Below are 15,884 nucleotides of genomic sequence, written 5' to 3'. Positions count from 1 at the left end.
TTTTGAAACTAATTTCAATTTCTATTTAAAACACAGGAGAGACCTAACCTCTGATTAATTTCCAATTACCATCGGAACTAGCAAGGGATGGCTCGCTGACTATTTTCATGCATAAGTTCTTATAAGCTAATTTGATTGAATACAAACCATTGTTGGAAGCCTTGTAGATACATTTTTGTTAGTATCACATATAACTTACGGCTTATGAACTAATTACTCAACATAATAAGTTTTGGATTAAGATTTTACAAATGAGATATTAAAATCATAAATTATTAACTCCTAGCCTTGTAGTAAGATATATTTTTGTTCTGGATGTCTGGAGGGAGGTAAATATGAAAAGAAAATTTATGCTCCATACATTCTCAAAGCCCCTAAAACTTTAATTTTTGTTGAATTTACATCTTTGAATTAATTGATACAGACGAAATTTGTCTAGCTTGGCTAATCTAGAAGATACAAATTATTATAAGAGCTCTAACATCCCATAGTAGATTTAATCAAGTCTATACCGGAGAAAGAAAGAAAAATGCATTTTATACCTCTGGATTGGTCATGGTCAATCCGAATGTATAAAAATCATAAAAATTGAAGTCTAGTATAAGATGTTAGACTTTTTAATACATTCAGTTTCAATGGGCAAATTCCCAAAAAGAAAAAAATTGATTTTGGGGTGTTTTTAGGGAATCTTTTAAAATGAAATTTATTTGTGAGTGTTATTTGAGTAAGTCTTTTTTATTTGTAACTTAAATTGAGACACAATTCTTTCATCCTAAATTTTGTTGGTAATGGATAAAGTACCTTTTTGAAAATAAATGTGTAATTGGTTCCACGATTAGGTCATGTTAGGGTAAACAACTTTTTTTTTAAGGAAACATATTTTGCATTTAATAACATAAACACTTTTTATTATGAATTAACTATTTTTATAACAGATGATAAAATAAAGCTATATTGTTTTTTCTTTAAAAAAAAAAGTTAAATTGCTTTTGTATAATCCATAAACTCTTTTTATAAGTTATCTTTAAAAGATTATAAAAATAAACTGAAAATAAGTTATGTGACGTTATAAAATGTTTTATAAACTTTCTCAAACAATATCACAAGTGTTTATGAATAAACTCAACAAGGTGATTTCTTTAGTAGACCACCTTCATAAGTGATCCACCTTGGATCAATATTTAAAATTTTGAGAAATGCAAACAAAAGCCAATGATACTATTCATAAATTAAAAGTTCTCGCATTTCTCATATTTGTTGTTAAGATGGTGATTTGATTGATGTTGGTTTAATACAATGTACATATTTATTTTCTGTTATTTGAATCAAACCGATATCAAGTAAGTCCTTATTTCCATCATAAAAATGAAGATGACATATTTCCTCTATTTTTTAACATGTATTAACCCACGAATGTCACTTGTGAGAATAGTCCAAATTAAAATTGCTCTTGAACATACATTCAAAGTTAAATGTTAACCAATGTCTCATAACATTGATTAAGGATAGGGGTGGCAATTGGACCCAGGCCCGACGGGCACCCGCAATGGGTAGGGTAAAATCCCGCATTTATGGGTATGGGCTTGGGTCCGGGTAATTACCCGCAAATTTAGATGGGTATGAGTGCGGGTAAGGGCACTATACTACCCAGCCCCGCAACCCGCATATACATATTTATATAATATAATAAATATTTTATTTATTTTTGTTGTACAATTATTTAATTTATTTAGCTATTTAAATATAAACTTAAACCTAAAAACTAATATGGTAATCGTTTCATTCGTGCCTTCATAAGCTCACGAGCTACAAATTTATGATTTAAATCAATTTGATGTTTATTTTAGCATGCACATTTTTATATGTATTTTGAATGTTCTAATTTAATTTTCGAGCAATATTTTTGATGTCTTTTTATTTCGCTAAATACTACGATTTCTACTATTGTATGAGTTGCTTTAAAAAAATTTGGATCATAGTTTTATTTCAATTGTGATATTTTTTTATTGTCTTTTTATAATTAAAGTGTGGGTAATGGGTACGGGTATGAGCACATAGATGCCCATAGGGTATGGGGAAGGGTATTAAAGTTGTTATCCACGAGGATACAGACTCGGGTACGGGCATTTTTTACAAACGCGGGTATGGGGAAGGGTACTATAGTACCTACCCATTAGGTACCCATTGTCATCCCTAATCAAGGAAGACAAAAAAGAAAGAAATTTTAAATCGAAAATGACATTTTTTAAATTTTTAAAAAATTAAATGTAAAACTTTCAATATTATACTAAGATCAATTTTGGACCTTTCAAAATAGAAACTAAATATTTAGATAAGTTCCCGGAAATGGTGATGAAGAGAGTGGGTGGCATTTAGGATGGGGAAGGGAAAGAGTTTCCCACCATGGGAAAGTAAATCTTAACCATCAGATCTAATTAAGAACACATTTTTATCATGCTCCCTCAACACTAAATTATTTTTCTATTGTCTTCAACCTCACAATAAACTCACCACCACCACCGATCCCTCCCCCAACATATTATAGTTTGTCATAATTCGTGCTCTTGAATCTTAATTGCATCTTATATCTTAATTGCTAATTAAACAGTTTCATAATTCGTGAATCAAGCAATTTCGTGAATCAAACAAGATTGAAACAATTTAATTATCTCAAAATTAAATCCATGCTCTTGTAACAGAGAGAAAGTAAAACTACATCTTTTGCTTGAGTTGAGTCATAAGAACACTCATTTACTCCAATCTTAACAGTGCTTCTCCTTCATAAATATACCCAGATTTAGAGCTGGAAGATGAAGAAATACGTAGATCTCGTTCATAGAAATACTCAGATCTAGTTTTGAATAATTTTGATTTTGATGAATAACAAGAAACAGTGGGCACAATAATGGAGTTAAACATTAAATTTATGATTTGTAAATTGCTAAACACTTAAATTTTAAGTTATAAAACCATGGTATATGTGAATGTAAAATTCCAGATACTCAACAAGGTTGAAGTTGAACGAAGAAGCTTTCAATTTGGAAGACAACCATTTTATTGGGTGGTGGTGGTTTCAGATTAGATTAAATGAAGATAAAAATATTTTCCTGTTTGTTGCAAATTTGCAGATTTGCATTCTCATAGGTTGAAGATGATGGGAAAATATAGGGTGTGGGCAGACCATCATAAAATCTGTGTGTCTCTTAAACCTAATGGTTTAAGATTTACTTTCCCATAGTGGGAAACTCTTTCCCTTTCCCATCCTAAATGCCACCAAGAGAGTGAAGGTGGGTTGAATGAATCAACTACAAAGACAGAAAGTACTTCCCACCCCACACAGGCTGTAAGAGCATACCGTGTGGGTCCCACTTGACTCTTCATGCCACCTCAGTCTTCTCCTCATCACCATCTTCCCTCTCATCACCATCTTCCACAACGCAATCACAAACCCAACCATGAAAATCTTCAACCCTTTCTCTCTCCTCATCTTCCTCTCCTTCACCACAACCTCCATCTCCTCCCATCTCTTCTCTCCCATCGATGACTACCTCATCAACACCGGCTCCACCCTCTCCACCACCTTCAACAACCGTCTTTTCACCCCTGAACACTCCTCTTCCTTTTCCACCTCCCACCACTCCATCTCCATCACAAACCAAAACCCATTTCCCAATTCACCTTCAATCTACCACACCGCTAGGGTTTTCACCAAATCAACCAAATACACTTTCCCCGTTAAAACCAAAGGGACCCACTTCGTCCGTTTTCATTTCCACGCCTTTAATTCTTCAAATCTCGATCTGGGTCATGCTAAATTTCAAATCTTGGTTAATGGGTATGTTGTTTTAAGCAATTTTACACGTTTTGTTAGTGATTGTGTGAAAAACCCTAGGGTAGTTGAATATCTTATATGGGTTGATTATGAAAAGGTTGAGATTGTATTTGTGCCGGAAAAAGATTTGAATTTTGCGTGTGTGAATGCTATTGAGGTGGTTTCTGCACCTAAAGACCTTGTTCCGGAGACAGCACAGTTTTTGAGTGAAGAGGGTTTGAAGAGTTTTGATGGTTTGAATAAACAAGCTTTTGAAGTTGTTTATAGGGTTACAGTTGGCGGTCCTAAAGTTACACCTTTTAATGATTCCTTGTCGAGGACTTGGGTTACTGATGATGAGTTTTTGAAATCAAGTGTTGGGTCTGAGAAGTTTTATTTTGGGGGTAGGATTAATTATCAAGTTGGTGGGGCTAGTCGTGAGGTTGGACCGGATAATGTTTACAACACGGCTAGGTTGATTAAAAGTAGGAATGATTCTGTGCCGAATGTTAATATGACTTGGGTGTTTCCGGTTGTGGGTGGATATAAGTACCTTGTTAGGTTGCATTTCTGTGATATTGCTAGCATTTCGATGCGGTTGTTGTATTTCAATGTTTATGTGAATGGTTATTTGGCTTTAGAAGATTTCGATCTCTCTTTAGTTACAAATGCGCTGGCTTCCCCGTTTTACACTGACTTTGTTGTTGATGGGGATAGTAGTGTTGGGGCTTTGAATGTTAGTATAGGTCCTTCGAAGAGCAGCCTTGCACACGTCGTTGATGGTATGTTGAATGCAGTTGAGGTTATGAAGTTGAACAATACTCACAGGAGTCTTGATGGAGATGTTTGTGCTAATTTTGTTCTCAATAGTCACCGGTCAAGTGGAAATACGGGTATTTTGCTTACTTTGGCGGCTGCTGCTTGCATTGTGTTAAGTTTATCCATAGTGATTCGCAGGAGGATTGTTGAGTCAAGGGAAACTGTATTATGGTCAAGGTTGCCTGTGAATTTATCGGAGGACAACGTAAAGGGTTAGACCGGCAACATATAGTTTTGTTAAATGAAAAATGCGATTTGGCAATATTTTTAATCTGCAAGTAAACAAGTTGTTTGTAAAATATCAGTAAATTTAGGTGGCTTTGGTAAGAAAAGAGAAACATGAAAGAGCATTTTGCTGATCAGTACCAAGAGTTTGAAAGGCTGACTAATACCACTTTGTAGGGATTGTTGTAATGTATCTAAGTTGTCCTACTTGTTGTAATGTATCTAAGTTGTCTTACTTGTTTATATAATAACATTAAGCCATACCTTTGGCCATTGCATTTTCTTTTCAATCATTTTTCGTTATGCTCTGTTTTTCTAATGTTGTAGCTTTTAACATTGTAAATTTGTAATGGTTTGAAGTGTGAAAATGATTATGTAACTTTCATATTGAGTAGTAATGAGTTTACTGATGCCCCAATTTATATGTTCTGCTATGAGCACTTTGAAACTATAGCGAGATTCTATTTGATAAGAAGAAAGACAACATGGTAAGACATGTTAATTTTATAACAAGGCCAGCATAGCATATATTATCAAAATATGTAATCAAAGAAGCAAAACATGCTACTTCAACATTATACATGAGGAAACTGAAATTGATAAACGCAACTAAAAAGACTAAAATATTACAAATCACTTCCCTCATAAGATTAAGTGGACCTTATAGTTGCATAATTAAGCACTATTTTGTCTCCAAGACTTAGAATAGAACCAACATTGTTATCCTTCATTACTTAACTCATGTTGTAAATATAGTCGTCCAAAGAATTCATTGCTTTAACTTTATCTTGGAACCTTTGTTGATCTTGTTCAACATTGCCTCAAAGATGCCTTGAAGCTCCTTCATGAAGTCCACAAATACACATGCTTCTTTGTGTTGGTTGCTATGATTATCAATCAAACTTTTTCCATTCATAATTGCAGAATCCATCTTCATTTTTTCTGCAGGAGTCAGCATGGAACTAACATTGTTATCCTCCATTACTTTACCCATTTTGTAAAGATAATCGTCCAAGGCATTCATTGCTCTAGCTTTCTCTCGGAACTTCATATCTTCAACCTTGAAATTCTCTGCTTCTTGGATCATTCTCTCAATTTCTTCAGTCGACAGTCTTCCATTTACATTTGTTATTGTAATCTCTTTTTTATTTCCAGTGGTTTCTTCCTCAGCAGTGACATTTAGTATACCATCTGCATCTATAGCAAAGCATACTTTGATACGAAGGCCGCGAGGAGCACGAGGAATTAAGAGACTAAACAAACCCAGCAAGTTGTTCTCACTGGCTTTTATTCTCTCACCCTCATAAACATTAATTGAGACACCAAATTGGTTATCTACACTTGTCTTACATCTTTCTTCTGTCATCTTGGCAGGAATAGGAGTGTTCCTAGGAATCACCACACTCATGATATCTCCTTTTGTCGATATACCAAGTGACAAGGGTGTAATATCTTGCAAGATAAAATCTGGAACATTATCAATGCCTTCAATCAGCAAAGCAGCCTGCACAGCTGCACCATAAGCAACAGCCTCATCAGGGTTGATGCTCATGCACAAATCCTTCCCCTTGAAAAAGTCCTGCAATAGCTGCCGCACTTTGGGAATTCTAGAAGAGCCACCAATAAGGACGATATCATCTACACTACTCTTGACCATGTTAGCATCACGTAGACAACTCCCAACAATCTCCATACATTTTTCAAAGAGGTCGATGTTGATTTGCTCAAACTTGGCCCGAGTAACTGGTGAGCAGAAATCAATACCTTGACAAATGGCATCTACGTCAATTGTGGTCTCAATGTCAAATGAAAGTGTCCTCTTTGCCCTCTCACAAGCTGTTCTCAGCTTCCTTAAAGCTTTAGGGTTCCCACTAATGTCCACATTGTTCTTCCTCTTCAACTCATTCACAAAGTAATTCACCATTCGGTTATCAAAGTCCTCTCCTCCTAGGTGAGTATCGCCAGCAGTGGCCTTCACATCAAACTTATCATCCTTCAGGGTGAGAAGAGACACATCAAAAGTGCCACCACCAAGATCAAAGATGAATATATTTCGCTTTCCAACAAAATTACCTCTCTTTTGAATTCCATACGCAAGTGCAGCAGCAGTTGGTTCGTTGATTATCCTCATTACATTGAGGCCAGCAATAATGCCAGCATCTTTGGTGGCTTTTCGCTGAGAATCATTGAAGTAAGGGTAAAAGAGAGGTAATCACACATTAGTATTATTGTTTCAAAATGCTATTAAACTTCTACTTTGAATAGGTTATTGATTAGTCTTACAATTTTTAATCTTCTTTTTTAAAATATATACTCAGAAGATAAGGCAGGACTACTATTTAAACCGAAAGAGTCAATCATGTGTAGGCATTCTTGTTTCTAGACCTCAGAAGAGAAGGCAGGAGAGGTTGCAATCATTTGAATCCTTTAGCTAAAAATCAAGTGTAAGAATTATTGTTTCTAATTTAGCTTAAACTATGCATTTTTAGTCCTTTAGCTTTTGCTTGTGGTTTTACTTGTATTGTCTCAAAAAATATGTAAAATGTTAATGTTCCAGTTCGGCATCTAGCTTATATATTGAGTAATTATTTTTATCACGTAGTGGTAACAGGTTATTCAACAGTATTTAGGTCCTACTAGGAAACTCAATTGAAAGATCTTAACAGCTAATTACCTGCATTCTAACCATGAAACTTCCTCAATTAAATTTGTTTTATTCTCAGACTGGTCAAAAGTGACCCAAAATCTAAAGTAGTAGTTTTGTATTGGAATAAACTTAAACTTGTAAAAAGTTGAAACCACCACTTTTCTACAATATTTCTATTTTTATTTCCATGACCGGTGTCATAGGGGTACTCTTCACATTATCTTTTCAACACACAAAAATATGCTTGTCCTTCCTTAATTTCATTTCAGATAACTATTTTTTCATTTATCTTCATTTCAAGTCATTTTTGTCCTTTTGATATGGTCGCATATGGATTTTCAACCACTAAATCTAAAGTTCATATGAAAACATGAGTGGAGGACTATAAATTTAAACATTAAGAGCTCATATCAAAATAAAACCATAGATTTAAATCTTGTAAATTCATATGCAAATTAATCAAAATGACGAAAATAGCGTGAAAAAAAAAAGATAAAGGAAGAAATCATTACTTGAAATTAAGTTAAGGAATCACGAGAGAAGTTTTTTTTCCTAAATATAGTTGCTTTCGTGAGATCCATTAGAAAGTAATTTTTTCTACGAACCATTCGAAGCAATTTAGTTAATGTTCTAGGGATAGTGCCGGATTTTATTCGTGTGAATTTTATTGGGTAATATTAACAAGACATATTTTAACATATTATTTCTAACACTTATTCTTTTATTGAATGAAATATATGAGTCGCGTCATTTTGAGAATGAATCCTACATAAAAAGAGTGTAAGCATTATTCTCGATGGAATGTTCTGTTCTAGTTCAAATTGTATGGCTCTATGCTAGAGCTGATATGTGGTACTAGGACTGAGTATAGGGTATTTAAATAAGTTTGCTTAAAGAAATAATGTCAAAATAGCATATATTATCAAAACATTTAATCAAACAAGCAGTTTCAATATTATACATGAGGAAACTGAAATTCATAAACAAATGATCAAAAACTAAATTATTCCAAATCAATTTCAAGCTCCTTCATAAAGTCCATAAACACATGTTTCTTTTTGCACTACTTTGTCTCCAAGAGTCAGTATGGAACTAACACTGTTATCCTTCAGTACTCAACTCAGGCTGTAAATTCATTGCTCAAACTTTCTCTTGGAACCTTTGTTTATCTTGTTCAAAGTGGATTCAAAGATGATTTCAAGCTCCTTTAAAAAGTCCACAATCACACATGTTTCATTGTGCTGGTTGCCATGATTATCGATCAAATTTTTTCCATTCATAATCGCAGAATCTATCTTCATTTTGTCTGCAGGAGCCAGCATGGAACTAACACTGTTATCCTCCATTACTTTACTCGTTTTGTAAAGATAATCTTCCAAAGCATTTACTGCTCTAGCTTTCTCTCGAAACTTCATATCTTCAACCTTGAATTTCTCAGCTTCTTGGATCATTCGCTCAATTTCTTGAGTTGAAAGTCTTCTATTTTCATTTGTTATTGTGATCTCACTCTTATTTCCAGTTGTTTCTTCCTCAGCAGTGACATTTAATATACCATCTACATCGATAGCAAAACATACTTTGATGCAAAGGCCACGGGGAGCAGGAGGAACAAAGAGACGAAACAAACCCAACAAGTTGTTCTCACTGGCTTTTATTCTCTCACCCTCATAAACATGGATGGATACACCAAGTTGGTTATCTACACTTGTCTTACATCTATCCTCAGTCATCTTAATAGGAATCGGAGTGTTCTTAGGAATCACTACACTCATGACATCTCCTTTTGTCCATATACCAAGCGACAAGGGTGTAATATCTCGCAAGACCAAATTTGGAACATTCTTAATGCCATCAATCAACAAAGCAGCCTGCACAGCTGCACCATAAGCAACAGCCTCATCAGGGTTTATGCTCATGCACAAATCCCTACCCTTGAAAAAGTCTTGCAATAGTTTCCGCACTTTGGGAATTCTAGAAGAACCTCCAACAAGGACAATTTCATGGACCCTACTCTTGTCAATGTTAGCATCGCGTAGACAACTCTCAACAATCTCCATACATTTTTCAAAAAGGTCCATGTTGAGTCGCTCAAACTTCGCCCGAGTAATTGATGAGCAGAAGTCAATACCCTGACAGATAGCATCTATGTCAATGGTGGCCTCAATGTCGAACGAAAGTGCCCTCTTTGCCCTCTCACAAGCAGTTCTCAGCTTCCTTAAAGCTTTTGGGTTCAAACTAATGTCCACTTTGTTCTTCCTCTTCAACTCTTTCACGAAGTGGTTCACCATTCTATTATCAAAGTCCTCTCCTCCTAGGTGAGTATCGCCAGCAGTGGCCTTTACTTCAAAACTATCATCCTTAAGTGTGAGAAGAGACACATCAAAGGTGCCACCACCAAGATCAAAGATGAATACATTTCGCTTTCCAACAACAAAATTACCTCTCTTTTGAATTCCATATGCAAGTGCAGCAGCAGTTGGTTCATTGATTATCCGCATTACATTGAGACCAGCAATAATGCCGGCATCTTTGGTGGCTTTTCGCTGAGAATCATTGAAATAAGCTGGCACTGTGATCACTGCATTCTTTACGGGTAATTCCAAAAATTTCTCTGCAATCTCCTGCATCTTTGAGAGGATCATAGACGATATTTCCTCGGCAACAAAGCACTTCTCTTTGCCCTTGTACTTAACAAGGATCTTGGGATTGTCATCAGCTCCAGCAATGACCTTAAAGGGCCACAACTTTATATCTTTCTGAATAATGGAATCACTGTATTTCCTTCCAATTAACCTCTTCGCATCTGCATAAATAAATAAAATGTTGGTGATATATAATTTTCTCTTTTCTAGTGAAAGCATATTAACAACTATAAATTAATTTATAAAACAAAGCGACAGAAAGAATGAAAGAAAGAAAGAAATATCAATTACCAAAGATAGTGTTTGTTGGGTTTGAGGCAGCCTGATTTTTAGCAGCATTACCAATCAACCTTAGTTTGTCAGTGAAAGCTACAACAGAAGGTGTGGTTCTATTGCCTTGATCATTGTGGATGATCTCAGCTCGGTTGATATTCTCCTGCCAGACTGCTACACATGAATAGGTCGTGCCGAGGTCAATTCCGATTGCAGGTCCTTCATATTTTTTGGCCATTCTCTAAGTGAAGAAAACTGTTCTAGAGAGGATTTTAATTCAGACTTTTGGAAGAGAAAGAGATGCAGCACTGTTGAGTATTTAAATTGTGTACATGTATCCCTTTAGAAGCCATGACTTTTTAATCTTCCCTTATGCACTAAACAGACTCCCTCGGTAGTTGGTGCACATTAGTATATCTGTTTAGAAATTGGAAGTCACAAATTAATGTGTTTTAAATGCATATAAATTAGTACTCCCTCCGTTTCAAAATGAGTGTCGCTTTAGCCAAAAAAAATTGTTTCAAAATGAATGTCACTTTAAGTTTCCAATGCAATAATAACTTTTTCTTTTCAATTGTACCTCCAATTAATACTCTGCACACTACTTCCAAAGTATTACTTTTAAAATTAACTAATAGTTAATAAGGATAATTTGGTAAAATAACCATTCTCTTTCTTTTAATCATTGCATTTCTTAATATGTGTGTAAACACCTAAAACGACACTCATTTTAAAACGGATGGAGTATTTGAAATATTCAAATAATTTTTCAATACTACTGGTAATTAATTTCAAAAACCACATGGAAAAGTTTGGAGTTGGACCATGCATATGAATTATTGTTTCAAAATGCTATTAAACTTCTACTTTGAGTAGGTTATTGATTAGTCTTACAATTTTTAATCTTCTTTTTTAAAATAGGGTTTTTCTAACCTGTGCAATCTTGCACAGGATAAGGAGTGATTAATGCACCACTTTATGATTGTCTCTAAATCTTATTAATTACTGGTTTTTCTTGAAAATTGGTTTTTTTATCTTCTTCTCTCCTCTCTTAACTATTGCAGTTCTTGTACATGCCACCAAATACAGAGAGTCAAAAGTTACGTTCAACAAACACACAAAAACTAAACATTTTATTCTTTTCTCACATCACTTTCTCCTTCAAATTTGAAAAAGTTTATCAAGGATATTGGAAGTGAAAAAGGACCACACATTTGTACTCATATAGGGCCTGTTTGATTGCCTTTTTAAAAACTGTTTTTCTGTTTTTAAAAATTAGAGAATTAAAAACTTGTTTGAATAATTGTTTTATAATACTGTTTCTAAAAATCATTTTCAAAATTGGTGTTTTTAAAAGCAAAAAACCAGAACTGATGATAATCCATGTTTTGCATTTTGCTTTTCTCTTTTTTGAGTTTCCAAAAGAAAACAGAAAACACGGAGAAAAGGGTTAGTTTTCATTAATGGCAAAATCATTATTAATGGCAACTTTGATTAATAAAAATCTAAACAAATAAAACATGGTAGTGTGGCACGCACATGGGTAGGGTTTTGAAAGAATATTCTCTTTTTTTTTTTTTGAAAAATTTGAAAGAATATTCTTGTTTTTTTCTTCATCAAATTAATTAATAAAAATTTAGTTTTAATCAATTAACGGTAAATAATAATTCCTCTGTTTTTTATCTTTTGATATTTTAGCTCCTTAAGGAGTAATTAAAGTATATAAATATTTGAATGTCTTGGACTAAAAAGTCCTTATCACTTACTCTTAAAGCTTATTAGGTCTTGCTTATCACTAAACCTAATTTTTCCCTCAAATTCTATGTAATTAATGCTTGCTAAGCAACCCTAATTTTTTCCTCCTTTTAATTGTGAAATTTGAAATTCAAATTGTTTTGGAAGTTTGTTGCAACACTTCCAATACGTGTGCAGTAAATGAGAGTTATGCGGCTTGCTTATTAAAAGAAGTTTGTTGATTTTTTTTTTTTTTTTTTGGAATCAGACCTTATTAATTCGGTGGAATTAACTAAACAATGTTGTGAACCGTGATACATTGGTCTTTCAGAATATTTGGGTTTTGAATGCTTGAACTACAAACTGCATTTAATCACGTCTATTGGGAATTGGGATACCCATGGAAAACCATACAGCTTTCACTCAGCACACAATGGTATATTTCCCACACAGATGCACATGTTACACCACCCTTCCTCTCTCTTATTTCCAAGTTCCTATTAGCAAGCTCATATGTTACTGAGCTTAGCTTGCTGCCCTTTCCAGTTTTTTCTATTTTAATTTAAGACTCTATCATCATTTGTTTTCTTCTTCTTTCTTACCCTTCATCTCATTTGCTTTCTCTCATCATTTTTCTATCATTTTTTCCATCCTCATATATTTTTCTGTTTTTGTTTCAATCTGTTTCAAGCATGGCATTGCAGCTTTTTCAATCTGGAGCAGAAAAGGCAGTGGCGCGGGTATGTAGAAATTGATTGTAGTTGTTTGCTTGGCTGGGTATTTTTTGTTTTGGGTTTTTGTTTTCGTTCTATCACTTTGAATCAATTCCATTAATCTTTTTCTAAAATTAATTTTGTCTCCTTTACTTGATTTTGTCTTCTCTCATCCAAGTTTTCTATCAATAATTGATCTTTTATGAATGAAGTTTAGGTAAGTGGATTTTACAACTTTTTTTTTTTGGTTACATGGCTTTTAGTCTTTTACAACTTGAGACACCCATCATTTAGCAAAACTATTTGTGTGACTTTTACTAGGGAAGAAAAAACAACGAATGAGGCAGTGAGAGTAATTGGTTCTTTTTTATGATGATCTTCCAGGAAATTGGTTGTATGGTTGTTCGCGTCTGTATATCATTGGAGCCTCCTGTAAAACATTGTCATCGGAATTTACACTCCATAAGTTCTACATGCAATTAAACTTAACATGGTTTTACATATGACTGATATGAGTACACGACACGTTTAGACTAAAGAGAACTACCATGCATCATGCATGTAAGAAAAGCCAAAACCATATTAAAAGAAAAATACAGTGAAATGGCTGTATCCAACGCATAAAATTTGAGCCAATATATTCACACAAATGACATGATGAGTGATGATCAATTGCATATATTAGAACAAATGAGTCATAAACGAATTTTGAAAATACAATAATTTACTTAAGGAGAAGAGACTTTGAAAATATAAGAGTTTAAAACAGGAGCAGCCTTTTTTGGAAAACCTTGACCAAACTTTTCTATGTTTTCATCAAGAACAAATGTCTCTTCAGTTTTGTGCAGCAGGAAATTACGCTTATGCCTTCTTCATTTTTTTGGTATTCTTTTCGATGTCAAATATTTGATTTTATCCATTTCATTGAACCATTGTTGTTGATTGTAAGTTATTATCAAATAAGAGTTTATGTACCTTGAGTTGGAGTTCTTCTTTTATTGTTTTTATTTTTCTAAATATGTGGTGTCTTTGTCAACATTGTTTATCTGCAATAGAATAGATAGAGTTGTTGAAGATTAAGGCAAAATGTTGGTATCATAAACTTGGTGTCTTTTATACTAATGTTCTTTGGATCCTATGCTTTGCTTGGTTGGGTGATTAGAGCAGTTTTGAAGAATTGTTAAGTCCTGTTGTGTTTTCTTCATTTTGGTTTTAGGTGCTATAGCACAACTTTGTATTTCTTTAGCCTTTTGCTACTCCACTTTTCTGTTGTTGCATATCGAAGTCATTATTTCACCGATAGAATGATTTTACTTTGAAACATTATTATTTCAAGAATGAGGTGGTCAAGAAAAAGTGTATCAAATTAAGTATATGTAATGATTGATTAATGCTATTTTACTTTCTTTAGTCTTTAGAAATTTATATATACATAGATAAATGAATTTGGAGGATTGTTATGGTGTTGCTGTAAGAAATTTTGGAAGTTGTTTTCATAGTTAGCAATCAATTGCAGATTTATGAAGTTGAGGACACGAAAAAATACAACAGTTGCGATGACGTTGGCAGATCTTAGCTATGTCAAGTTTTGATCTACAATTTTAGACTTTTTTTTGTATGAATATGGTTCTGCAATCTAAGACTAAGACTATGGTTCTTCAATGTGGACTGTTGACTACAACTCTACAGAGTCAAACCAATTGTTAGTTCAAATAATTTAGTTTCCTTAAATAATATTAAGTTGAGATTGTCTTCTTAAGTTTTGCAAATGAAAAGAAACAAGCACAAAAGCATATGACTCAACTCATTTATAGAAATCTGGTTTGGTTTTTTCCTTATCAGTTACTTTTTTTTTTTTGGAATCGGCAAATATTATTAAACGTCATCCCTGCAAGACGCAAGGTATGGACGAAACAAGATACAAATGGTGCCGCATATAGACGGTACACCATAACCACCTAAAAACACCCATGGAGATAAACCCACCAAAACACATCACCACCTTATCAGTTACTCTTTTTTGCAATTAATTTTAATATTAATTGTATGAGTTACTACTTTTGCAATTCTCTGTTTGGAATTATGGTTGAATATGAAATCTAAGGTATTGACAATTAAGTGGGATGCCTCCCGTTATTTTACATTAAAATTAAAAAATGAAGCAATGTTTTATTCAATCTCTACGTTGTATGTCATCCCTATTCTTTTCAGTTTGGTGTTTGATTTTGACGCGCATACGTGTTTTGGCTCCTTTTTGGCATATATGCGGAAAAACATAGACTAATAAATTTACATCTTTTGCTTAGTTCCTTTGTCCCTTCCCACAGTGAATCGCCTTTTTGTTAATTTCATACATATTAAAAAAAAATTGTATAAATGAGAGTGATACTATTATCAAAGGGTTATTTATAATGTATTTGAATAATCATCACTATCCTAGATGCATAGTGAAATAAATTGACTATGAAGTGATGAAAGTTTATCTTATCATGTTAAATGGTAATACGATATTTTTCTTCCTAAAAAAAATAAATACGATTTTTTCTATGACTTAATTAAAATCAATGAAAATATATAATATAATTTATTAATATCTATTACCGTTGATAGGACCCGTGCATTGCACGGGTCAAAAATCTAGTTTATAATTAAATTCACATGTAATAAGTCAAATATCACAACTCATTTAATAGTTTTATGGTGTGTTTTTCAACAAGGGTAAATTTGGGAAAAATAATATTAACTATACTAAAACATTAATTATTTTGAAATATAGTTGAAGTCCTAAAATATCAAAAGAGAGAGAGAGAAAAAAAGGATCATGACTTGTTCAAAAAAAAAAAGGATCATGACACATTTGTTTTTCATGAGCCAATCAAAATGGATGACTCATTTGTAAATTAAAACATGGTTTTTTTCCTATATACTTCATCTGTCTCATAATAACTGAGTCATTTGCAAAAAATAAAGTGTCCCAAAATAACTAAACCATTATACTTTTCAATACAATATTAATTATT

At 33.4% G+C, this 15,884-nt stretch overlaps 3 protein-coding genes and 1 long non-coding RNA gene across 4 annotated transcripts; 2 read left to right on the top strand and 2 right to left on the bottom strand.

Annotated features, from left to right (window-relative positions):
• The first annotated feature begins 3,281 nt into the window (after positions 1-3,281).
• On the top strand, positions 3,282-5,273 carry LOC146908753 (receptor-like kinase). Its single transcript, XM_085725384.1, has one exon. It carries the CDS (start codon positions 3,456-3,458, stop codon positions 4,845-4,847), a length of 1,392 nt encoding a protein of 463 aa, XP_085581510.1. The 5' UTR covers positions 3,282-3,455; the 3' UTR covers positions 4,848-5,273.
• Positions 5,274-5,481: 208 nt separating this feature from the next.
• Positions 5,482-7,045, bottom strand: LOC146908752 (heat shock cognate 70 kDa protein-like). Its single transcript, XM_085725385.1, has one exon. It carries the CDS (start codon positions 6,984-6,986, stop codon positions 5,625-5,627), a length of 1,362 nt encoding a protein of 453 aa, XP_085581511.1. The 5' UTR covers positions 6,987-7,045; the 3' UTR covers positions 5,482-5,624.
• Positions 7,046-8,393: 1,348 nt separating this feature from the next.
• LOC146908751 (heat shock cognate 70 kDa protein-like) lies at positions 8,394-10,655 on the bottom strand. Its single transcript, XM_085725383.1, has 2 exons — positions 10,433-10,655; positions 8,394-10,305 (listed from the first exon to the last, which is right to left on the bottom strand). Exons 1-2 carry the CDS (start codon positions 10,653-10,655, stop codon positions 8,636-8,638), a joined length of 1,893 nt encoding a protein of 630 aa, XP_085581509.1. The 3' UTR covers positions 8,394-8,635.
• A 1,536-nt stretch (positions 10,656-12,191) lies between these two features.
• Positions 12,192-14,601, top strand: LOC146908750 (uncharacterized). The gene is made up of 3 exons (XR_015018475.1): positions 12,192-12,587; positions 12,843-12,891; positions 14,381-14,601. It is a non-coding gene; the product is annotated as an uncharacterized LOC146908750 (long non-coding RNA).
• The last annotated feature ends 1,283 nt before the right edge of the window (positions 14,602-15,884 follow it).

The sequence above is a fragment of the Medicago sativa genome, chromosome 7 (assembly GCF_051527215.1).
Source record: "Medicago sativa cultivar Bolivia chromosome 7, Bolivia_mono, whole genome shotgun sequence".
In the NCBI taxonomy this organism is placed as follows: domain Eukaryota; kingdom Viridiplantae; phylum Streptophyta; class Magnoliopsida; order Fabales; family Fabaceae; genus Medicago; species Medicago sativa.
The sequence above is the reverse complement of the archived record's forward strand: the minus strand, read 5'-3'. Positions and strand labels throughout refer to the sequence as shown.